Raw genomic sequence first — 24,227 nt, 5'->3', positions numbered from 1 at the left:
CCCAGCACCGTGGCTCACACCTGTCACCCAGCACTTTGGGAAGCCCAGGCAGAAGGACTGCTTGAGCCCAGGAGTTCGAGACCAGGCCCAGGCAACACGAGGAAACTTCGTCTCTACAAAAAATTTTATAACAATTAGCTGAGCGTGGTGATGCACACCTGTGATCTTAGCAAGGCCAGAGGCTGAGGTGGGAGGATCATTTGACCCCAGCAGCCCCAGGCTGCAGGGAGCTGTGACTGCACCACCTCACTCCAGCCTGGGTGACAGAGTGACAAGCTGCAGGGAGCTATGACTGCACCACTACACTCCAGCCTGGGTGACACAGCGAGACCCTGTCTCAAAAACAACCAAAACAAAACCCACAGTAGGCTTGGCTCTCAGAGGGACCAGGGAGGCTGCCCTGCTGCTACCTCAGCAGATCCCAGCCTGCCTCTCTCCCTTCTGACACCCACCGGACCTTTATACTATTCTTTCAGAGAAACTGTTCTCCCTGGTGAAACTGCTGAGACAGGCCCACTGCCCATTGCCTGCCACCACCTTTCTAGGGGTGAGGTATGTGTGCAAACACGGTGCATGACCCTGCCTTGCTTCTGCTGGGAAGGGCCAGCCAGTGACCCTCAAACTTCTCTGTCCTCCCCACCGGCTGCTTAGTGCCTGGCTATGGGAAAATCGGCTCCTGAGCCAGGGGGTGGGGGGAAGCTGAGTGCAGCCTGGCACTCACTCCTCCCAGGCATCTGTTTGTCTTGCTCCTTGCCCACGCCACTTATTCTCTCCTTACCCTGCTTAGTTTTTCTTTGGCACTCCTGACCTTCCTGATGTGTTCTGTATGTGTGTGTTTATCATCTGTCTTTCCTCACCATGATGCGAGCTCATGAGAGCAGAAGCTCTGTTTCTCAGCTGTGTCCTTGTACCTAGAACAGCGCCTGCACATGGTAGGCCCTCATGGGAGGTCTGTGAAATGAATGCAGGACGACCAAGGCCACAGGAATATCAGACTTTGAGAGGTAAACCTTGGAAGCCACCTGGTTTAACTCCCCACCTCCTGCACGACAGCCTGATGTCCAGGTGAGCACAGTCTCTGCTTGGCTATGTCTGATGATGGGGGGCTCACTACTTTTCAGGCAAGCCCCTCTCATTTGGAAGAGCTGTTGGGAAGGTCTTCCTCATGTGAGCTGAAATCTGCCTGCTGGTGGGCTGAGCCAACTGCTCTGGCCTGCCACCCTTTCCCCATTCCACCCGTTTCGAGGTGTAAGAGGTGTTTTGTACCCTCCATAGTCAACTCCTCTCCAGGGTTTCTTCCCTAACTCCCTGAACCGGTTCTTCTAGGACATGGTTTCTAGGAACCTTGCCATCCTGGTCATCCTCTTTTGGGTTTGTTCCAGTGTGTCAAAGGTCCCTCATAATGTGGTACCAGGATGGCACTAGACGCTCTGACCAGGCAGAGCACCGTGGGACTGAAAGCTCTCTTGTTCTAGACTAGTGGCTCTCAACCTGGCTGTACATTCAAATTATTGAAGAGCTTTAACAATCATCAGTTAATTTGTCCTGGGTTTCCAAAGCTCCCCAGGTGATTCTCACGGGCAGTCAGGCCTGAGCACCTCGGATCTTGCCTGTCTGTGTATAAAGGCAGCCAGGCTCACATTTGCATGTTGAGCAGCTGCAGCACAGATGCCTCTGGCCGGGATAAGCTGCTCAGTCCTTTCTGTTGCCCTCTGCAGTGGGCCTCGCCTCAAGAGAGCCCATAGCCTCTTGTGCAGTCATGGCTTTCCGCATCCCAGCCCTCGTGCAGCCCTGAGAGGGAGGGTCTGTCCGGCTCAGATACTGACTGCAATGAATTTGGCAAGAGCCAGGTGCCACCTTCTCAGCTCCGCACGCCAAGCCCCCTTGCTGCCCGTGGCCTCTCCCCCTGCCCGTCTGTGAGTCACCTACCGCTTCCACCAGGCTGCTGGCACTGCCGTGGAACTGCCTCCCCGGGGCCCCAGCCTGGCTGGGCACCATGAGGGAGACGGGCCGGGCTCTCCGGGTGGTGTTGCTGTCCCCGCCACCGGGGGTGGTCTCAGCCCAGGAGCCGCAGTGGATGGACGGGAAGCTGCTGTTGAGTTTCTCACTGGACTCGGCGCCCTCCAGCCGCAGGGTGGGGATGGGCTGTGGCGGCCAGCCTCGGCTGCCAGGTGTGGCCGGGGGGGTGGCAAAAGGCCTGGGGAATGAGGCAGGGGAATGGCTTCTCTGGAGGAGGGGGCTCAGGCCTGCCACTGCCAATGCCTGCGGACACACAAGGAGTGCGAGTTAATAGGAGTGGCCGACCCCAAGCAAGGCAGGGCCCTGCTTCTGAGCAACCACTGCTTTGCAGCTGCATCTGGGTCTGAAGTGATCTCCTTCTCCTATAACTTCTGAAAGCCGGGATTGGGTGGAGTTGTGGTAACCTGCTTTTAGCCCTGGCCTGGTCACCTGCCAGCTGTGTATTCTCTTGCTCTTGGTTTTGTCCTCAATAGAATGGAGAGCAGGGTGAGGCCCGCATGTCTGTAAAGCCAGAGAACAAATGCTCTCTATCCATCCCCGCTGTGGGGCGGGTGTGAGGTTCAAGTGCAATGAGGTCTGCGAAGAAGCACTGTGCACCTCACAAAGAGTTGGGAAAACCAGTATTTGTGGTTTTAGTTCTTACAGTTAATGGGGCCATTCATAACGCCCTGCTAGTGTCCAGCTCAGGTTGTCTTTGAACTGTTGTTAAATCTGGTGCTGTATTGTGATGAAAAGATTCACGGCCGGGCGTGGTAGCTCACGCCTGTAATCCCAGGACTTTGGGAGGTCAAGGTGGGCGGATCACCTGAGGTCGGGAGTTCGAGACCAGCCTGACCAACATGGAGTAACCCTGTCTCTACTAAAAATACAAAATTAGCCAGGCATGGTGGCGCATGCCTGTAATCCCAGCTACTCAGGAGGCTGAGGCAGGAGAATGGCTTGGACCCGGGAGGTGGAGGTTGCAGTGAGCCGAGATCGTGCCATTGCATTCCAGCCTAGGCAACAAGAGTGAAACTCTGTCTCAAAAAAAAAAAAAAAACACCAAACAAACAAACAAAAAAAACTGATTCACATGGTGCGCCCTCTGTCCCTGAATGTTCTTGAGCATCCTGAGGGTCGGGACCAGGCCTGCCTGGCTGTTGCCATGACGACCTGCCCAGGCAGAGGCTCTGCAGGGTGAGCTGCTCTGACGGGATGTGCTCCCGGGAGAAAGCGACACCGTGGTGGGGAAAGCCCACCTGTAGGGTCACAGAGTACAGGAGGAGAAAGAGACGAAGAAGAGAGTTTCGTGCCTACCAGTACGACAAGAACAGATAAGTGAAATCGACTTCTAGAAATCTTTTAAAATAGCACACACAGTGTCCCCACATCCTTCCACCTCCTGCCCCGGCCCATGGTGGTCCTCAGCCTGGGGCTCCTGGGTGCCTGGGAATCTGAGAAAAGTGTAAGGCCATATTCATTATTTCAGAAAGCCCAGTGGAAGTCAACGCCACACAGGCTAAGAAAACCTGTTTATTTCTTGGAGCTGAAGTACTATCAACTCAGCCAGGCCACACTGGCCAGCTCATGCTGATTATGAGTTTTGATTGGCAGTTGAATACCTCTGGGTACAAAGCATAAGTCCATTTAAAACACAGGTCCATGCTATAAGAGAGCATATCTTTAAAAAGGTCAGAATGTTGGGAGACCCAGGTTTAGGCCTCAGTTTGGCTGGGGTTCATAGACTGGCCTCATATGACACTGAAGCTGACCTCAGTTTGCCTGGGGTTCATAGACTGGCCTTATATGACACTGAAGCTGACCTCAGTTTGCCTGGGGTTAACAGACTGGCCTCATATGACACTGAAGCTCAGAGATACTACGGTAAGTTTGGTCCTGGCATCTTGGATTTCACTGTCTCAGCTGGAGTCAGCCATGCCAAGAGACATTTCCTTATGAAATCTCCCTGGACCTGCTTTCTGTGGATGTCATTCCCTACTCATGGCCATGCTGCTGGTGGGTTCTTTAATCACTTCTCTATGTCACTGGATGGACTTTTGTGCAGCACCATTTCCAGGTATGTTCAATCTCTAGGTACAAGTGCATCTTCCTGAGTGCCCTGCAGCATAGGCCAGTGTCAGGGGAGTCAGTGGCATCTGTGGCAGCCTAAGAAGAAAGCTCAGGTGGAAACCACAGCTCTGGGTCCTCAGGATCACACAAAGAGCTCCTGTGCACCAGCACTTCCTAGGCCCCCACCCACGATGCTGCAGACCTTGCTGCGGCTCTCACCTGCACAGGAGTGCGAAGCCTTGCAGGCATGGCTCTTAGGGCAGGGGCAGGAGGTGCCAGCCATCTGAGACAGGCAAGACCCACTGAGGTCTTCAGGATTTGTCCGTCACCCCGGGGACTGTCTGGCCTGCTAGCAGGAGACAGTGGCCTGTCCAAAAGTGTGAGCTACCTGATGATGAACCAGATGCAAGGGCAGGACTGTCTTCTGAGAGATGTCTCCCCCTCGGTCCTTCTGTCGCTTCAGACATTCCAGGTGGAAGGAGGCCCTTCGACCTGCAAAGCCAGCCAGAGAGCCAGGATCAGGACAGGAAAACAGGACGCTGGCCTGTGACGGTTTACACTCTGGTGGGGTGCCAGGAGCAATAACTATGGCCCGAGACACCCCTCCTCTCCCCTCCCCTGGTCTGAGACGTGTTCTGAAGCATCTGTCCAGGGCTCATCCCTGCACATCCTGCCTTTGGATTGTTGTTTCCTTGCTTTGGAAATCCCCCCTGTGTGGGGCTGGTTTGAGGCAGGCCACAATGGTTTCTCAGTCATCCCTGAGTACCTGACCGGCGTTCTCTTGGGAGTTACCACCGGCCACATCTGGAGAGCGAGGGGTGCATTTACCTAGTGAGGCGGAGCGGAGGAAACCCCTCTTTGGGGATTGCCGCATGTCCCTCTTGTCCTCCTCTGGGAGCGTCAGTTGCCGATTTTCGTCATCCTGGTAGGACAGCCTGGAACAGAGAGCTCTTAGGGCTTGTTCCTGGAGGCTGAGAAGTGGCCACCCACGGGGACAGCTGCACCCCCGGAAAGCACTTTGATCCTTAGTGAAGGGACGCCCGCTTTGTGCTTACAGACAGGTTTGGGGACTTGCCACCCCAAGAAGTTCTGGCCTGCCCCTGGCGTGTTCCAGGCCTGCTCAGTGGGAGTTGCCAGCTCCCCACCCGCAGCCTGTCTCGTGAGCCTGCAGTTCTGACTTGGGGCACTGAAGGCACTCTGGGGTCAAAGGTGTTGAGAAAGCGGAAAGAATCCTAGGCCCATGAAGTTCTTTTGGGGAATGGCCTTGGCTCCTGTGTTTGCATGAGCTGATGCTGTTTTCCCCAGTGACTCTTAACTTTAGCCCAAACTTATCCCTACCCCCCGATTTCTCCCTGCCCTGCCACCCCCTCTTCAGCAAGAGCACATAAGCAGCTGCCTACAACCACTCTACAGTCACTCAGCAGGTGAACAGCAGGGCTGTGAGGGGCCTCAGGGGGCATCTAGTCTATGGCTTCCAGGCCTTTGATAGAGACTCAATGAGAAGTAGATTTGACACCTTCCCTTCATGCACAGACACAGCTGATGGAATGAAACCTCATAGCCTTTGGTTACCCTCGGTGCACGCATTGCACCCTCGTGAGTCCACTTTAGTCTGTTCTATTTTTATTGAAATCTTGATTCACAATCCCTGCTGGGTCAGCCTGGAGTCCAAGAAGCACCGTTGCATTCCAACCTCATTCCCAGATGACACCACTGACTCGCTGGTCCCTGGTGCCACCCCACACCTCTGAGGGTCACTCCACGCCTGCTCGTGGCAAAGCACAGAGACTTGGATAATTTATAGACGTGCAGGAATGCTGGTTGAGTGTAGACTGCAGTATTTATGCCTTCTAGCCTTGCTCTTATTCTCAGCTAGGTAAGGCCTCCCTATTATATTTTGTTCTTACACAAATCACCCCCACTCTTGCAGACCCAGCTTCCGTTTCACCTTGTGCATGGTACCAGTTAAGGTCACCCTGCCCTCAACTTTCGCTGAACGCCTGTACCCCTGGGGGTTGTACCACTCTGGGGGTAGTGAGCAACTCTCCATGTTATCTTCCTCTCCTGAGACCCTCTTAGATTCCTAGTTTGTGGAATTTCCTTGAGGATGGAGACTGTATTCTTAAGGACCTAGCAGAGTGCCTGGTGCACCAAGCACTCTAGAATAACCAAAAAAGGTTAAAATACATGCTCTTCTGATTTCTAGGGTAGGCAGTCAGGCATTCGTTTGTATTCTCTAAAAATCAACTTAGAGAATATTATCTCATAAGGAACTTCAGGTATTTCTCCTGGTTTTACATTGTCTGTGTTTTGCTGAGTCAGAAAAGTAGGCCTGTCACCCCCACCGCCCCGTTTTGCTGATGGGGACACGAAGGCACAGGGTGGTTGAGGGATTTGTGAAGAGTCGCTGGTTGGGACTCTTTCCGTGCTTTTCCTTACTCACTGGATTCTTCTTTCTATGCTGGGGAAAAGGAGGCGCTTCTGCTACTCTTCCCATCCAGTTCCTGAGCAGAAAGCACTGGACCCCAGGAAGCCACATGCTGTGCTGGCCTGGCTGCCGCTCTCCCTACACCCCCACAGTGGGGAGCCTGGTGCCCCCTCCCACCACCTCCAGCCACACCTTTCCTGTCTTCAAAAGCCTGCAAGGCTAGTCCTTCCTCACTGTAAAGTCCTCTCAGGAACTGAAGGGACTGACATGCTGGGACAGGTCAGTGAGTGCTTCGTTCCCGCCCTGGGCCCCCGTGGGGTTCCTCCCTGTCTGCATCAGCAGCTCCGGGGTTCCCCGGTGGGGCTGAGGACACACCCTACATGGTGCCTGGCCACGCTTAACGGTGCTGCTCTTCCAGAGTGGGACAGTGGCTCCCAGCAGGCGGCACAGCCCCCCAGCATGCCAGGTTCTTGACATGCCGGCCCTCCAGCTCAGAAAATAATAGAGAAGTGGGAGCTTCTCTCTAAACCCCTGGACAAGTGTCCATCCCAGGAGCAGGCACACCTGCCGCTGGCCTGCCCATCCCTCCAGGGGGCCCATTTTCAAGTGTCTGCGTGCAAGTCCATGGGACCCAGGCATTTCCCCCGGGGAAACCCCCATGCCTCAGTTTCCCTTTCTACAAAATTGAAACGACATATGCCCTGCCTGCCTCAGAGGCCTGTTGTGAGTCACAAATAAAGTAACAGATGAGATGGGGCTTTGAGGGTGAAAAGAGCCAGAAAAGCTTCTGAAACAATGTGTCTCAAACCTCTGTGGATGTCACCCACAGTCCTAAGACGTTTCACAAGGCGGTCCCCAGATACACATCTGTGGGCCATTAAGCCAGTGTTTCACAGCACGTGCTTACCTTTGTGACATTTGGCGCGTTCTGATAGTTTCTATTGTGCTGTGCTGTGCCTGCTTTTATAGGGCTAGTCATGAGTGACCAAATGAATGTCACAACCTTCTAAAGAATCTAGATCTGCAGCTAAAATCCTCCAAGAATTCCAGCAAGGAGAAGAAACCTCAGGCCTGGCTTTGCCACCAGTGCCCTCTTCTGGGCAGCTTTATTATAAGCCGTGTCTTGAAACACTTGTGTGATTGTCAATAGATGTATGTGTGCACTGAGTCTCACCAGAAAATGTATTTATGACTGTGTCATACTGCCTAAAATGTTTATAAAACAATGTTCAGAAATTTTCCTGGCGAGGAAAGACCAAGCTAAAAAGGGCATTGTGTGTGTGTGTGTGTGTGTGTGTGTGTGTGTGTGTGTGAGAGAGAGATGGGGGCTCCCATTTCACTGAGGAGATGAGAAATACGGTGCAGATGTTTTTTCTACGATCTCCTCTCCTCCTGCAATCAGCCCCAGAGAAGGGATCTCAGGCACCTTCCCCTGCCTCCCCAGATTTGTTCCCACACTTGGGTCAGCCTCGGCAGAGGGCAGCAGAGCTCACATGTCTGTGGAGAGCAGGCTGGGCTCACTGCAGGCCTCCGCGTCATGGTTCATCTTCACTTCATAGGTCTCATCCTGAGACGTCTCCTCCGGACCCACCATGGCTGTCTGGCTCTCCCCGGAGTGGCACCTACAATATCCAAGATGAAGAAAAACATGAGGAACCGCTAACCTCCTCCCCTTCCTTCAGCAAGTAAAGCAGCACACACGCACGCACATGCATGCATGCACACGTGCACAAACAACACAAGCACACACAGGTGAACAGGCATACGGTTGCTGGTGCTTTGTTCTCCTGTGATTGCCGATGGATCCGTGGAAGTGTTAAGATTAGAGTGAGGGTCCCGTTTGGGAGAAGGATGTCTGCTGTGGATCCAGGGAGATCTGAGTCCTGACCCCAATTCACTTACCCTCTGGTCCAAGTCACTTGGTCCACCTCATGCCTCAGTTTCCCTTTCTATGAAATTGGAATGACAGATGCCCTGCCTGACTTAGAGGCTGCCTCCCACTCACCCCCAGCTATGACACCTGCGTCTTTGGCATCTGGCATAGCTGAGAAGTCCCTGGCATCCTATTTTGATGGTGCCCTTGATTCTGACACTGGCACCCTGGGGTAAAGACACAGAGAGGAAGCCTCGCCTAGAGGGGTTTGCTCTCCTGAGCAGAGGGCAGTGAGCCTGAGTCCCTGCTAAGCCTGAATCCCTCCTGAGCTCCAGACCCTCCCACACCAGGGCGTGGCTTTCCCTGCTGGGACAGGGTCTTCTGCTCACTGGGTCATGTCTTCTTTAGCTCTGGATCACGAGCTCTTCCTTTTCCTGTCTGAGCTCAGCTCAGTGCCTCCCTCTGTCTTGCTTTCTATAGACCTTGCATGCTGGGCCCACTTTATCCTCAGACCCCCCTGAGGGCATCAGGGAAAGATCCTGGTCCATCGTCTCAGAGCCGAGTGCTAGATCAGTGCCCTGGCTCTGAACATCTCAGGCAGGGTGGAAGCAATTCTCTCTCGAGGAAGAGGAGGACTGCAGACTGCCACCCGCCCCGCAGTGGAAGGAAAGATGAGAGGCAGGAGCTCCAGGAGGATTGGGAGGGGAGGGAGGTGGAGTGGGCTTTGGTGAGGCACGGGGGGAGGAGCTGGAGACGCAGAGCAGCAGCAGGCAACAGCACTTCTGGGGGCCACCGGGCACAGGACGTGCTGGCCCATCCTCAGCACAAGCAATGAGGGCCTGAGCTGCCCTTAGCCTTGAGCTGCGACACAGGGATGAGGGAGCTGGGACGTGGGCTATGTTCCCCTTCTTAACCAAGCTGAGGCTTGATGCCCTGTGTGGTGTTTGTACCCACTGCAGTGGGCAGAGGGAACTGACATTTCACGAGCACTGACTGTGTGCTGGGCACTGTGCTGGGTGCTCTGCATGTAGTTTGCTATGTGGAGAGATGTATCTGTGGGACAAGGAAATCCCCTGGGGTCTCCTCCCCCAGCTCCTCTAAACATCCCTCTCCCCTTATGTCACAGAGAACAAAGCTTCATATGAAAATGCCCTTAGAGGGGGGAATTTAAGTCACCCTGAGATGCTAAAGACGGACATGGAGGCCTCTTTTAAGCAGAGGCTTCAGGAGGCCAGAGGGGAGAAGGGAGTGTGGGGACCCAGGACTTGAGTCCTCAAAGGCTGTGGCAGGGGGGTGAGGTTGCAGAGAAGGATGAGGCCCCCACAACAGGTACAGGCCCCCAAGACTAGATGCCTAGATTAGATCCTCTCCTATGCAAAGCCAGCCCTTCAGGCCAGCACCTAAAATCCAGTGCCGAGCACACTGCCCTGTGCACAGAAGGCAGCAGTGCAGGCCTCATGAGTTGAAGGACACCCCCAGTGCTGCTTCTGGGTGGCAAAACCAGCCAACCTTGCAGAAAGGAAAGCAAACAGGGAGATGGTCCTTTAAACTGGCCTGTCGTCTGACACAATTAAATGCCTGGGTCCCATGGGCTTGCATGCAGCCACTTGAAAATGGGCCCTCTGGAGGGATGGGCAGGCCAGCGGCAGGTGTGCCTGCTCCTTGGATGGACACTTGTCCAGGGGTTTATTTTTTTTATTTTTAATTTATTTTATTTTATTTTTTTGAGACGGAGTCTCGCTCTGCCGCCCAGGCTGGAGTGCAGTGGCCAGATCTCAGCTCACTGCAGGCTCCGCCTCCCGGGTTCACGCAATTCTCCTGCCTCAGCCTCCCCAGTAGCTGGGACTACAGGCGCCCGCCACCTCGCCCGGCTAGTTTTTTTTGTATTTTTTAGTAGAGACGGGGTTTCACCGTGTCAGCCAGGATGGTCTCGATCTCCTGACCTCGTGATCCGCCCGCCTCGGCCTCCCAAAGTGCTGGGATTACAGGCTTGAGCCACCGTGCCCGGCCTGTCCAGGGGTTTAGAGAGAAGCTCCCACTTCTCTATTATTTTCTGAGCTGGAGGGCAGGCATGTCAAGAACCTGGCATGCTGGGGGGCTGTGCCGCCTGCTGGGAGCCACTGTCCCACTCTGGAAGAGCAGCACCGTTAAGCATGGCCAGGCACCATGCAGGGTGTGTCCTCTCTCAGTCCCACCGGGGAACCCCGGAGCTGCTGATGCAGACAGGGAGGAACCCCACGGGGGCCCAGGGTGGGAGGGAAGTCCCACCATCCAGCATGTCATAGCAGTGCATCCTAGAGGCCAGGGGATCAGAGGACGAGCAGAAAAGAGTGAGTCGGCATAAGAGGTGCAGTCAAGACCTCCAGGAATGATCCTGTGCTGGGCAGAATGGGCCAGTGCTACAGACGGCGCCTCCCACAGCGGGGTGCCCTCCCCGGGAGGCTGGCTAAGGGGCTCCAGGGAAGCAATGGAAACGCCATTCCCATCTCAGCTGGGAGAAAGGCCAGGTTTGGGCAGAGACTTGGTAAAGGGCAGACAGGATGGTTTCTGTTGTGCAGCCAGAACTCATACATCTGAGGATCACATTGGGCCACTCAGGGAGCATGGGAGAGGAGAGGGAGAACCGGTGCCAGGACACTGCTGACTTGCCCTGAGCCTGTCATGTCTGATCAAGGGCAGGACTTGGGAGACAGCATAGTGCCTCCTGCTCTTGCTGGGGTCTGGGGCAGTGACCTCCTGGAAGCTTGAGGGGCAAGTGGCCGACCGAGGCCTCCGTCTCCTCCACTGTCTCCTGAGGGTTGCAACACGTGGGGTGGCCAGCGTCCCACTTACCTTTTGGAGCTGAGCTTCCACGCCACCTCCTGCACCTGGATGGCAGGGGACAAGGGGGGCCCATGGCCCTCCACAGTGCTGACCGTGCTGGGGTAGCCGGCAGGGCGAGGGAGGCGACCCAGGGCGGTGTTGTTGGCATTGTTGATGTTGGCATTGGAGCCGGTGGACGAGTAGCTGCTGGGGGTGAAGGTGGAGTCCACCAGCTTCTCGTGGGATGGCGACTCAGTGTCGCCCTGGCTGCTGCCCGCCTTGTTGATGTGCAGCGGGCGCTGAGTGGTGAAGGTCTGGGGGAAGGCGCTCCGGCCGTCGCTTTGGTAGTAGCTGACGTGGTTGCCAAACAGGCCACCGGCCCTCTGTAGGCAAGAAGGAGGGGCGGGTGGAGGAGAAGCCCCTCAGCACCCACTCCTCCCAGAAAACAGACTCCACAGCCAGGTCAGGGAAGTACAGGGCCTGGGAGGGAAGGCTGCCTTCTTTCGGGGAGGCCCAGCCCTGCTGGGAGCCAGGAGCACCTGAGGACCTTCTTCACACCTGGCAGCTCCAGAGAGGGAGGAACCCGGAGTCTCAAGGCTCCAGGCTCCCCTCTGTGGCAGCTGGGAGAACCCACCCACCAGTGGGGATGGGATTGAGCAAGGGGCTGTCGCTGGTACAAGCTGCCCTGGAGGTTTCCAGTGAAGTCCCTGGGCTGGGGTGAGTTTCCAGGGCACGTCCAGGATGGTGGTCCCTAAGAGCAGCCAGCACATCGTGGGGGCGGGGGCCAAGAGAGCAACCAGAAGATTCTAACCAGATTAAAAAAATGGAAATCCAATGTGGTCACAGAGCTAAAAGCTGTGTTGGCCAAACGGTTTTGAATATGAAGAATTTCCTGCATGATGGTCTTTTTTCCCCTCGGGGACTCGGAGAGATTTAAAACCTGGAGCCAGTGTTTTTCCCCAGTATTCTTTTCCTTGTCCTGGGGAAGTGGGCAAGTAGCTATTTGCAAGGTTGGTCCAACCCTTGACCATCAGAACATCCCTGGGCCTTGGTGACTGAGCCTTTGGTTTCTGGGGTCTTGTCGGGTTGTGTCACCACCATGCCATGTCTCTGAGGCCGCTCAGTGATGAATGGCTCCCAGTGATGAGAATAAGGATGAGGAAGAGACGGAGCAGGGGCAGGATGGGCTCAGCTTGCCCCCTGTGTGTTCCACAGCCTGGGAACTGGGCCCGAGGCCGGGAGAGAGAGGTGTAAGCAGGGCCCTGCACAATTATGGCTGGCAGCTTCTCCCTTGCTATAGAAGGATTTGTAACCAAACACCAGCGGGGTGAGGCAGGCAACACAAGTGAGTGATAAATGCCCCTCATTCCAGAACAGCCTTTTTAATTTTCACTATCGCAACTGCTGGGCAGCTTCAGTCTCCAGGAAAGGAGAGGGAAAGGGAAGGACTGGAGGGGTCTTCGAGATCTGGAGAACAGACGCTATGCTCCATCTCAAAGGGCAACCGCCACTAGGCTCCAGCCCTCTGCTGCCCTGTGGGAATGCAAGCTCAAAAGTGCCAGGTCTCCTGACTTTCCCAAGGAATGCCAGAAATCTTGATTTTGACCTGAATGTGCCAGACTTTCAAATATTAAACAAAACAAGCCTGCAGATTAGATGTGCCCCGGGGTGACCACTTTGTAACTTCTAATGTAGAAGTTTCTCCTAGGAAACATTTCACTTAGGGAGGGGGCTCCTTCCCACTTCACTGAGAGCCAGTGACACTGGGAGCCACTATTTCCACGGAGCCCTGCCATGGGATGGAGTCAGGCTTGGAAAAGGCAAAGGGGTGAGGAGACAGCGAATCAGGAAGAGCCTGGAAGTGGCCCTCTCCTCTGGTGCAGCTCTTTCCCCTGGACGTTCCCCGCAGAACCCCAGCCCACCCTCTTGCTCCAAACTGAACTTTATATAGAGGCCGAGAGTGCGCCATGGCACCACCCACCCTGAAGATGTCATCTTCAGAAGCAGCGGACACAGCCTCCTTCATGGCCTTGTCCAGCTCCTCCTCAGCGGTGAGGTCTCCGGAGATGGCCCGTCGGATCTCAGGCCCGATGTCGTGCAGCGTGCGCAAGCCAGCCTGGAACCCAAGGGGAGGATGGTGAGGACCGTGCTCCCTTTCCTCCAAGCTCGCCAGCCAGCCATAGCCTCGGGCCAAGGCCTGTCCCTCCAGGGCCCTGGCATCCTCCACCCAGCCAGTCCACCCTCCGGAAGGTTTGTCTGCGTGTGAACTGGGGGCTGGGCTGCCCTCTGATGGAAGAATCCACTCGCCCATCCAGGAGGGATGAAGGCTCATTAGGAGGGGGCACCAGGGGTCAGGGGCTGTCATGGGAGCCTCAGTGAAGTGTTTGAGAGATCTGGGGGCTATGACAGCAGGCAGGACCATGGAGGGCAGTCGGTGGGTGGCAGGTGGGGAAGGGCACATCACCCCCTTCTCACAGCCATCTTTGGAAAGGTCTGGAGTTCTCTGAAAGGTTCCCTCTGCAGGGACCTGGCCTCCAGCCTGCTGAGGAGGGACTGGGACCCTGACTGGAGGTCAGAGGCAATGACCAGGACCTTCCTGGAGTGTGGGCCCGCCCCCAGGCCCTCACCTGCAGAGACAGCGCGTTCCTCTGGGAGGGTTTGCCCACAAGACCCTGCTCTTTGCGCTTCTTGAATTTCCGGAAGTACTCCTGGATCAGGAATGTGGCGTAGAACTTGCCAACGGTGACCTCATCATCTGAGACGTATGGAGAGGGGAGAGGGGGTAAGAGGGAATTCAGTTGAACTTCATTCATTTTTTTTTTTTTTTCAGCATCCAAAACTTTCTAAAACTTTTTAGGTTTAATTTTTTTGGAGGGATAGTACATTCACAAGGCTTAAAAAGAGAAAAAAAAATACATAAAAAGGCTTATGGTGAAAAGTGTCTCCTGCCACAGCCCTTATCTGCCTAATCATCACCTCCTGTAGACAATCTAGTTTCTCGAGTATTTTCTCGGAGATTCTTAGTGCAAATTGGTTATGTAAATCATCAAACATATTCTTAGCCCCTGTTTTTTTTTTTTTTTTTTAAGGAAAAGGTAGCCTATCATCAAAATTATTTCCCACTTTTTTTTTTAAACTTTACTGATATTTGCTGACTCTTATTTGATTCCAGAGCTTCAAATGTCCCTCATCAATTGGCCCCTCTTCCAAGTGCAAATCAGTTCAGCTCAGCTTGGAGGGAGGGGCTGCTGGAAGGACGGCTTTCTTCCCATGGAAGTTTGGATTTTTCTTTCAAACCAGATTGGGTTTTTGTGCCAGGTGGCTTGGCTGCACCCCTGCTGGGCTGGATACCCAAGATTACATGTGACATCATCAGTCCCTGTCCTGGGAGTGAACCTGATGGTGGAGAAGCAATAAGTTCCTACAGCAAACATTTCATGCCTGGTAAGGAGCCCCTTGGGTCCACCTCCTGGTTCACTGTGAAGAGATGCAACGGGCCCAAGAGACAGACCTAGGGGCTGGTGAGGGTTCTCCTCCTACCTGTCCCTCCAAAACAGCCAAATCCATAGCAGTGATGACCCCTCCCTTCTCTGGCAAGCACCCCCTTTCCACATGGGAGGGAAAAACCCAGGGTCCCCTCTCCCGCATAGTCGGGAAGGAAGAACTGCATGGTGGGACAAGGTCCCCTGGGGCCTGGGTTTGAATCCTGAATCTGCTCTGGACTCTCCAGGTAACCTTGGGTCAGCAACTTAGCTTCTAAGAACTTTAGTTCCCTGAGCAAACTTCACAGAAATGTTGTCAGGATTCAATAAAATGATGTATGTAAAATATCACATGGCACTGGTGAGATTTTCACTTAGCCCAAGTCTGGCTTTCACTCTGGCAAGTGGTTCTTAACACAAGTGGTGTCGCCTCTTAAGGAGGGCACAGTAAATGTGTGGGATGGTTTTTAGTTGTCAGGGTACTGTGGGGGTGCCACTGGCATTCGGCAGCTCCAGACCTGTCCCTTGAAGTGCAGGCATGTTCTGCAATCGCAGCTTTGCACACTGCAGGGCTTTCAAGTTTATGCCACACATCCATGATTCTGCTTAGGATTCTCTGAGCTCAGAACATAATTCCATTTTGCAAATGAACATAGGATATTGTTTTGCATGGTTTTAACATACCTAAAAATTTCCAGGAATACAACTGCTGTGTAAATTGACGAAAACTACACCTTGGAGTGTTTAAACTTGGCTGAGAGAGGTTAGCGTTTTGGAAAACTGGATTCCTGATGGCGACGCTCTTTGCGGTGTCTGGGTCACTCACTGTAAGTGTCATGTCATGGTTATTCTGCATACGTGTAAGTACATGTGTGTGTTTATGTGTGGGGGGCTATTTATACACACAGTTATTTAATACACTGATTTACCCCTTATTTCAAAATGACAGGTACAAAGTGTTGACAGTATTCAGTATTGTCTTACTTCCTGTGAACCCAATTGTCTTACTTCCTGTGTTGTGTGTACATGAGAAGATCTCATCAGTTAAATGTACCTTCTGGTATAGTTATGCCTGAGTATTTACATATTGGAAATATCTGCTTTTAATAGATTTTATGTTAGAGTGAAGGCATTATATTAATATTTTAGAAATTATATGTATAGGAAAGTTATATTATCTATAATTTTCATTCGGGGTCATAGTAAAGGCAGTATAAACCCTTTGCTATAAAAAGGGATTTGGAGCTTGACAGGGTCAAGAAACACTGCTCTTGGAAGAACAAAAAGAATTCCATCCAAGACGGGAGGAATCTCAGGGGATTCTCCTTTCAGGGCCTTAGAGCAATCCTACAGCAATAGGTTTAAGGGAAACCTACACTTTGTGGAGTTTCCTTAGATGTTCTGCCAAACCCCTAAGCATCAGGGACTCGCCTGTTACCCCATGTAAAAAGCAGGGTTGCACCAGATTTCCAGCCTGACATTCTGTTTCTGAGTTTGTGCAGGGCATTGCACCTGCATCCCTTCTAACCAACAGGGCCTCTGAGTCCCGCAGGAAGGGTCTGAAGGCAGAACTCCAGCAAGCCTAGGGGACTCAGGAAGCAAGTCTCAGGGGATGCTTCCACATTCTAAGGGTGCCACCGTTGGAGGAGAGGCAGGCCGAGGAAGGCACGGCCAGGTTGTGGCCGAGGTGCGGGGCCCAGGGAGCACTCACCGCCTGCAGGAGGCACCACCTGGTCCAGCAGCTTCATGCTGGTCCGCTTCCAGATCTTCTTGATGATGGCCCGCAGCTCCTCATTGGCCTGTTCGAGGTTCCCTGCAGGGCGGAAAGGATCCTCAGCCCCTTGGTGGGCCTCTGATGGGCTGGGTCCCTCTGCGTAAGGTAGGAAGCCACAGATGGTGGCGTCTGCCCCACGCAACCTGACACATCAGTTTCTTTCTCGCTGGCTTCACTTCTCCCCAGTCTTCCCGTTTTCTACCTCCTTCCTCTTCCCCTTCCTCTCTCCACCTTCCTTCCTTCCCCCTTCCCTCTCGTGCCCTGTCCAATGCCATTCCTCTCCCCTTCCCCCTGCCTGTGGCTCAGGCCAGCCAGGGGGCCCCTCCTCCGGCACTCAGTGCTCTTCCTTGTGGACTGAGCCCAGCGCCTGGGCAGGAACAATGGCGGCCATGCGCTCACCAGCTGGAACACGTATGGCCCCGCCACGGGCAGTAGGGGGTCCCCATGGGTGGCATTTCTCATGGAACTCGTTGGGCAGCCACAGGGAACATGGATGATAGGAGGGTACATCTGTCAATGAGGGCTCTGTCCTGAGTTGCCCTACTTAGATGCCTGCCCTGTGCAGCCTCTGGGGTCCCAGCCTTACAGTGGTGAAAAAGGAAAGCGGAGCCTCCTTACAGCTGTAAGGGCAGACGTGGGGGACAGGATTCTAAGATGCTCCTCACCAGGGTATACACGTTGCCAAACCCCTGGGCCCCTAACCATCAGAGATTTTACTCCTGAGATTAGATTATATGGCACACGGCACCCATGACCTAAGACAGGGAGGTTAGGAGGACCTGACCTAGTCACGAGCCCTTTACAAGCAGAGTCCTCTCCAGCTGGCCTGGAAGAAAGCAAACACTCGTGTGGGCTGAACTTAGAGAGGCTGCTTCTAGGAGCTGAGGGGGTCCCCAGCTGTCAACCAGCAGGAAAGTGGGGACCTCAGACCTACAATTGCAACGGATGAATCCCATCAACAACGTGATCTCCCCCAGAGCCTCCAGAAGAGACCATGGCCTGATCAATATCCTGGATGTGCCTTATGAGAGCCCAGCTTCACCACTGCTGGACTTCTGACCTGCAAAACCATGAGCTAATAACGGGGTATCTTTTTTTTTTTTTTTTGAAGACCGAATTTTGCTCTTGTTGCCCTGCCTGGAGCGCAATGGCACGATCTCGGCTCACTGCAACCTCCGCCTTCTGGGTTCAAGCAATTCTCCTGTCTCAGCCTCCCGAGTAGCTGGGATTACAGGCATGCACCACCACGCCCAGCTAATTTTGTATTTTTAGTAGAGATAGGGTTTCTCCATGTTAGTCAGGCTGTTCTCAAACTCCCGACCTCAGGTGATCCGCCCGCCTCGGCCTCCCAAAGTGCTAGGATTACAGGCATGAGCCACCGTGCCCGGCAACAGGGTATCTTTTTAAGCTGAAAAGCTTGTAGTGATTTGCTTTGCAGAATAGGAAGCCAACATGGGATGTTTACTGCTCTTGCACAGGACTGGCGGTTCAGTATCGTGGTGGAGGGCTCTCGTGTCAGACTGCCTGGGTTCAAATCCACTTCTGGGGCCACAGGGCAGAGCATGCAGAGATGGCAGGGGAGGGACTGACGGAATCCCAAGCTCCCTGAATGCCAGATCCAAACAGGACCTGAAGGCAGGGGACGACTCCCGGCGATCAATCCGCTTCACGGGAGAGGTAGCTGGAGGTTTCTGACACACGCAGTGCAAGATCCTAACACACACGGTATTCAAATATATTTGGCTTCGGGACTGGGCTGAATGGTGTCCTCCCAAAATTCATGTCTGCTTAGAACCTCAGAGTGTGGCCTTCGTTGGAAACAGGATTTTCACCAGTGTAATTAGTTAAGATGAGGCCATTCTGGATGAGGGTGGGCCCTAAGTCCAATGTGGCTGGTGTCCTTATAAGAAGAGGAGAGGAACCAAGACCCTGGAGGCTATGTGAAGATGGAGGCACAGATGGCGTGATGCTGCCGTGAGCTAGTGCACACCAGGCATCGTCCACAGCCCTCAGAAGCTGGAGAAAGGGTGGAACAGATTCTCCCCACAGCCTCCTGAAAGAACCAATCCTCCTGACACCTTAGTTTTAGACCTCTGGCCTCCTAAACTGAGAGAACTTTCTCTTGTTTCAAGCTGCCCAGTTTGTGATCATTTGTTACAGCAGACCTAAGAAATTAACATAGCTTCCAAAAGGACCTTTCATTTTTTTAAATCAGCCTTAATTTATTCTCATGACGGTCTATGTAGTTGTGGAAGTTCACCGACAATTGTTTCATGTCATCTGAGTATTTTTCAATATCTTCCTTCTATGTTCCAAGAGAAAAGCTTGTTTGGCTTGGTGCTGGACATGGGATGAGAGCTCTGGTTCTCTGAGGTAGGTGTTAATTTCTCCCCAATTCCTTCCAGGCTGAGATGTCTGAATGGTGAGGACTGATGCCAGCCTTATCTTCACAAATGTAGGTGCCTTCTCCCATTTCTTTCTAGTTGTTTCTAAGACGTGACTTTGTCTTCCTTTCTTAAGATTTTAACAAGATTGTGGAGGGCCCGTGTCTGATGAAGGCTCACCCTTCGGTGGGGGCATTACGGGCCCTTTGGTAGCTGTTCTGAAACGTCTTTGTGTTTAAAAGATAGTCTTTAATTCTTGACATGATTGTAGTTCCCACATGGCTGGCTTCTCCCCTTTTCTCTGGAACTCTTATTTCCTCAGAATTGGGTCTCTGCATTTGATTGATCAGTCTTTCGCATTGTTACTAGCTATTGGTCTTCCGTAGTTGGCAGGTGGCTTGCTTTGACAGTGAACCTTCGGCCTTGCCGAATCCTTGCTTCCATACCTGCCTTTTGTTCCTCTAAGGAACAAAATCTTACACCCTCAATTTATATTAAGCTTTAAGTATTACAGCATATTCCTCCTGGCAGTCATTTATATCGCCTCTTCTTCCCTCAGAACATAGGGTAGTAACACTCCTTGCAGAAAATTTGGAAAGTAAAAAAACTAAAGGAGTAAGGTAGATGTCACTGCTGATCTTTCTACTCATGATAATCAATGTTAACATACGAACACATGTTCTTCCTAGTTTTCTTCCTTGTTATACACATATATGTGTGAATTAAATGTGTGTTTTGGCCGGGCGCGGTGGCTCATGCCTGTAATCCCAGCACTTTGGGAGGCCCAGTCAGGCAGATCACGAGGTCAGGAGATTGAGACCATCCTGGTCAACATGGTGAAACCCTGTCTCTATTAAAAATACAAAAATTAGCTGGGTGTGGTGATGCATGCCTGTAATCCCAGCTACTCAGGAGGCTGAGGCAGGAGAATGGCTTGAACCAGGGAGTTGGAGGTTGCAGGAGGCTGAGATTGCACCACTCCACTCCAGCCACTCCAGGTGACAGAGTAAGATCCATTTAAAAAAAAAAGTGTGTTTTTGTTTTCTGGTAGTCAGAAATAGGCCTATTTACACCCATTTCAGATTGAGTGATTCAATTGGCTACTGATGGTGTATTTTTTTAGCCTTTGCTTTTTTTTTCAGTTTAGTAGCGGAACTTGTCCTATTTTTATTTTTTATTTTATTTTATTTTTTCAGATGGAGTCTCACTCTGTCGCCCAGGCTGGAGTGCAGTGGTGTGATCTCAGCTCACTGCAACCTCTGCCTCCCAGGTTCAAGCTATTCTCCTGCCTCAGCCTCCTAAGTAGCTGGGATTACGGGTGCCTACCACCATGCCTGGCTAATTTTTGGTATTTTTAGTAGAGATGGGGTTTTACCATGTTGGCCGGGCTAGTCTGGAACTCCTGACCTCAGGTGATCCACCTGCCTCGGCTTCCCAAAGTGCTGGGATTACAGGCGTGAGCCACCATGCCTGGCTCCTATTTTTATTTTTTTAAAAATCGGCTAATTATTTTGATTTCTGTCTTGGTGGACTGGTTCTTGTTTCACTTCATTTCAAATGTTTCTGTTATTTTTTCTGAAGGATCTAACTGAGAGAAGGTCCATGTCTGGGTTATTCAATGAATTAAATTCCCAGATGTCATCACCTTTCTCTAGTCTACCAACGAAGCAACTGAAGTAGAGACAGAGTAAATGGCTCATACTCATGTCATTAGTGAGAGAGCAGGGATTTAGATTCGAGTCTCCCATCTCCCTGCCAAAGGCTCCTTCTGTTGCCCCAGAGGAACACACTGACGGACAGCCTGAGCTTTAAGCTGGAAGTGTAGGAAGGGGAAGGAAACATACTGCTTGTCTCATCTGTGTTTTCTGTAATTACTACACCAGTGGGTTTGAATCATCTCTGTAGCTGGTTCAAAATGCAGATTTCTGGGCCCCATGCTCGGGGATTTGGCGTCATCAGATCTGCGTGGGTGCCTGGGACTCTGTAGCTTAAATGGGTGTCCAAAGCTGATTCTGCAGCAGGTGGTCTTTTGACCACGCTCTAGGAAACACTAGACACTCCAAGGCTGGACACGCTTGGAGAGAAATGGCATCTTCTTAGGTGTATTTAATACAGCCTTTCCTACAGTGGTTCACAAACTCTTATCCATCATAAAGTGAGCAGATTATCTCGCTCAGGCTGCTGCTAGCCCTTAGGGTGCCTCGTGAAAACTAGAAGGGCCCCTCCAGGTGGACACAGCCCTGAGGGAGCCCGGTTTGACTAGGTGGCACCGGTGAGGTCTGAATCCTCACCTGTCCGCTGGCTGAGAGCCTTGAGCCAGGCTCAGCCCACACAGTGTGTGCGATGACCTCCACCACGGCCACCACTTGTCACTATGTCCCCTTTCCCACACATGTCTTCCCAGCACAGTCCTATTAATTTAATGAGTTGAGCATTTGAGACATCCACCTGTAGCCAGTGTTAAGTCCTTTTAGACAGGGGTTGGTCCTGCTTCAGCTAACACCCGTCTCCTGTTTTGTGAGCTATACCCTCTGACTTTTAAGATGCCACCAGAATGAGTCCCAGAGTTTCATGGAAAGCGAGAGTTCAAAATGAATAAGCCGGAGTAGGCTGGTCCAACCTGCAGCCCACGGGCCACATGCGGCCCAGGACAGCTTTGAATGTGGCCCAACACATATTTGTAAACTTTCTTAAAACATTGAGTATTTTGTGATTTTTTTTTTTTTAGTTCATCAGCTATCATTAGTGTATTTTATGTGTGGCCCAAGACAATTCTTCTTCCAATGTGGCCCAGAGAAGCCAAAAGATTGGATACCCCTGAGCTAGAGGCAGGGAGACCATTCAGGAAGCAAATAAGTCATGAGCAGGCTGGGGCCCTGTGATGTCCTGGAGCGCAGGTCACCCCTGTATCCCCGCTCGGATGCTGTCTGGGGCAGGAAGGTCCCTCGAGCACTGTGCAGGCTGCCGAGCTCCTCTCTGATTGTCTGCTAGACCTTCTGAGTGTCTCTCCCAGTGCCCACGGGTGCCCTTACCTTCTGTTTTGATCCTCAGAGCTGTCCTGACCAGGGCAAACAGGGTGGCATTGAACATGACCGTCCCGTCGCTGTTCAGAGGCATGTTCATGGAGACCAGGCGCTGCAGGGGAAGGGGAGCAAAGCCGGTGATGACGGCAGGTGGTGCTTAGGGGACCACAGAACACCGTGGCAGAGTGATATGGTTTGGATCTGTGTCCCCGCCCAAATCTCATGTTGAACTGTAATCCCCAGAATTGGAGGTGGGGCCTGATGGAAGGTGATTGCATCATGGGGTGGATTTCTCATAAACGGTTTGGTGCCATCCCCTTGGTGAGTGGGTTCTCATGAGATCTGTTTAAGTGTGTGGTCCGTCCCCCTTCTCTCTTGCTCCCTGTCTCTCCATGTGATGCACCTGCCTCCCCTTTGCCTTCCACCATGATTGGAAGCTTTCTGAGGCCTCCCCAGAAGCAGAATGCTAGTGCCAAGCTTCCTGTACAGCCTGCTGAACTGTGCGCCAATTAAACCTGTTTTCTTATAAATCACCCAGTCTTGGGTATTTCTTTATAGCAGTGCAAGGATGGCCTAACACAGAGGATGCTGGGGGAGACACGCAGCTTGTGTGGGTGTTGTTGGAGTGGACAGCGAGTGAATGATCCCTGAAGCATTCCAGGGAGAATCTTGCCTTTGCCACAACCACTTGTGACTCTCCTCACAGAGTGGGAGAGGTATGACATTTGTCCTCATTAGACCTTCACTTCCACAGAACGATGTGAAGGCCACCCAACCTTGCGCCCTGCTCGAAAGTCTGCTCAGGCGTGCAGGTGCGCTCTCCAGTGGCAGCAGAGACCGGCTGCACGCCAGCACATGCTGGGAGCCCACCTGCCAGGCAGCATTCACCCACAGCCCAGAGAAGAGAAGGGATCACAGGAGTTTTGACTGCAGGAGATGCTACATGTCCTCTCTGTGTATTGCCAAATACGCTTCTGCATCAAGCTGGAGCAGAAGCCTGCTGACACTGGATAGTGCTGTCTTGCCCTCTTCTTTCCTAGCACACCCCCAGAACAGGCTTCCCTGGCACTGAGCTCTGGTGTGGGGCCTTCAGCATGCACTGGGTCACGATGAGCAAGCGCGGTGTGAAGCTCACCACGGCATCCATGCCGAGGGCATGCTCAAGGGGGCTATTCGTCAGCTCACACGGTGACCTCCTGCTAATCTCAGTGTCTAGAAGGGTTACACTTTTCCTGAGTGACCAGATCTTGGTGAGTCTCATGGATGGTGTGAACTGTATCGTGGCCACTGGAAAGTTTTGCACCCAGGCCTCAGCCTGCCCAGGCCCATCCGGAGGCCACAACGGATGCACCTTAGCCCCCTCCAGGCTGCACCCCTGCCCACCCTCACCTTGCATGGTGTTTGTACCTTGCATTTATTTTATACTCCTTTTTTTCTGATATTTTCTATATCCTTGGAAATCTCTTAAAATTTTTTTTTTTTTTTTTTTTTTTTTTTTTGGAGTAAAGTAGAGGCACAAATGAGAAGAAACTCAGTAAACAGAGCACAAGTAGAAGGTTCTGTGTTCCCTCAATCTGCGTTTTCCATGAGTGGATTCTCACAGAGCCGAATCCTCCTGCCATCTGAGTTTCCTCCTCTCTCCAGCCCTCTGGTCTCCCTTCGCCCACCTCTCTGTCAGCTCATTACTGCCCCAACAAGGAGTGCAGAATGGCCACAGAAGAGAGGAGGGGAGAGATGGAAATGATACTTTCTTTTTTTGGGGTCATGGTCTCACTAAGGAATCCAAGGAAAGTGAGAGATCCTCCCCTGGGACACTTTGTATTTTAGTGATTTTATGTACAATTTTAAGACTCGCAGACCCCTGAAGTCAATGCCTGGGCTTTCTAATTGCCCTCCACCTCCAGGAAAAGAACGCCTAACCCCTCTAGCCTAGGCTGGGGAGTCTCCCACCCCAGGATGCCTGGATGGTGCAGTGGAACGGGCTGAGAAAGTCCTTTATCCAGGACTGGATCCCTGGCTCGCTGGGACAGGAGGCATTCACTCCTTTATTCCCTTATAGAGTCTGAGAATTTAGAGCTGGAAGGATCCTTAAAATGTAATCTTTAGGCACATAAACTAGTATGTTCATTCCCTTAAAGGATCACAAGAAATGGGCACTTTGCCTCCCCTATTTTCCCTCTTCCTCCCATGAACCCGGTTATCTCTTACTTTGCAAGCCACTCGGTGAGGGCACAGCTTCCCAAAACCTAGTGGGGGCTGAATCCGCCGGAGGAGGGTCACCACATCCAGGTGTTTGATACGACCCCTAGAAGAGGAAGGAGGGGAGGGACAGGGTATCAGAGAGCCATGGTCTCTGCCAGCAGCCCAGGACGCATGCACCTGAGGGGTGGGGC

At 52.6% G+C, this 24,227-nt stretch overlaps 1 protein-coding gene across 30 annotated transcripts in view; it reads right to left on the bottom strand.

Moving 5' to 3' along the window:
- Nucleotides 1-24,227, bottom strand: part of CACNA1C (calcium voltage-gated channel subunit alpha1 C) — a 740,665-nt gene that overhangs the window by 2,472 nt on the left and 713,966 nt on the right. For 15 of the 30 annotated variants that reach the window (XM_028829106.2, XM_028829112.2, XM_028829109.2 and 12 more), the window contains 10 exons: nt 24,043-24,139; nt 21,844-21,946; nt 16,365-16,523; nt 13,799-13,926; nt 13,153-13,287; nt 11,202-11,554; nt 7,990-8,118; nt 4,897-5,003; nt 4,457-4,560; nt 1,930-2,262 (listed from right to left, as the gene is read on the bottom strand). In XM_028829106.2, coding sequence (XP_028684939.2) covers nt 1,930-2,262; nt 4,457-4,560; nt 4,897-5,003; nt 7,990-8,118; nt 11,202-11,554; nt 13,153-13,287; nt 13,799-13,926; nt 16,365-16,523; nt 21,844-21,946; nt 24,043-24,139 — 1,648 coding nt within the window. The remainder of the gene's footprint in view (nt 1-1,929; nt 2,263-4,456; nt 4,561-4,896; nt 5,004-7,989; nt 8,119-11,201; nt 11,555-13,152; nt 13,288-13,798; nt 13,927-16,364; nt 16,524-21,843; nt 21,947-24,042; nt 24,140-24,227) is intronic. The other 15 variants (XM_028829113.2, XM_077953272.1, XM_077953271.1 and 12 more) reach the window with 1 other exon arrangement.

Source organism: Macaca mulatta, chromosome 11, assembly GCF_049350105.2.
Source record: "Macaca mulatta isolate MMU2019108-1 chromosome 11, T2T-MMU8v2.0, whole genome shotgun sequence".
NCBI classification, from domain to species: Eukaryota; Metazoa; Chordata; class Mammalia; order Primates; family Cercopithecidae; genus Macaca; species Macaca mulatta.
Note: the sequence above shows the minus strand (reverse complement) of the source record. Positions and strands in the feature narration are given on the sequence as shown.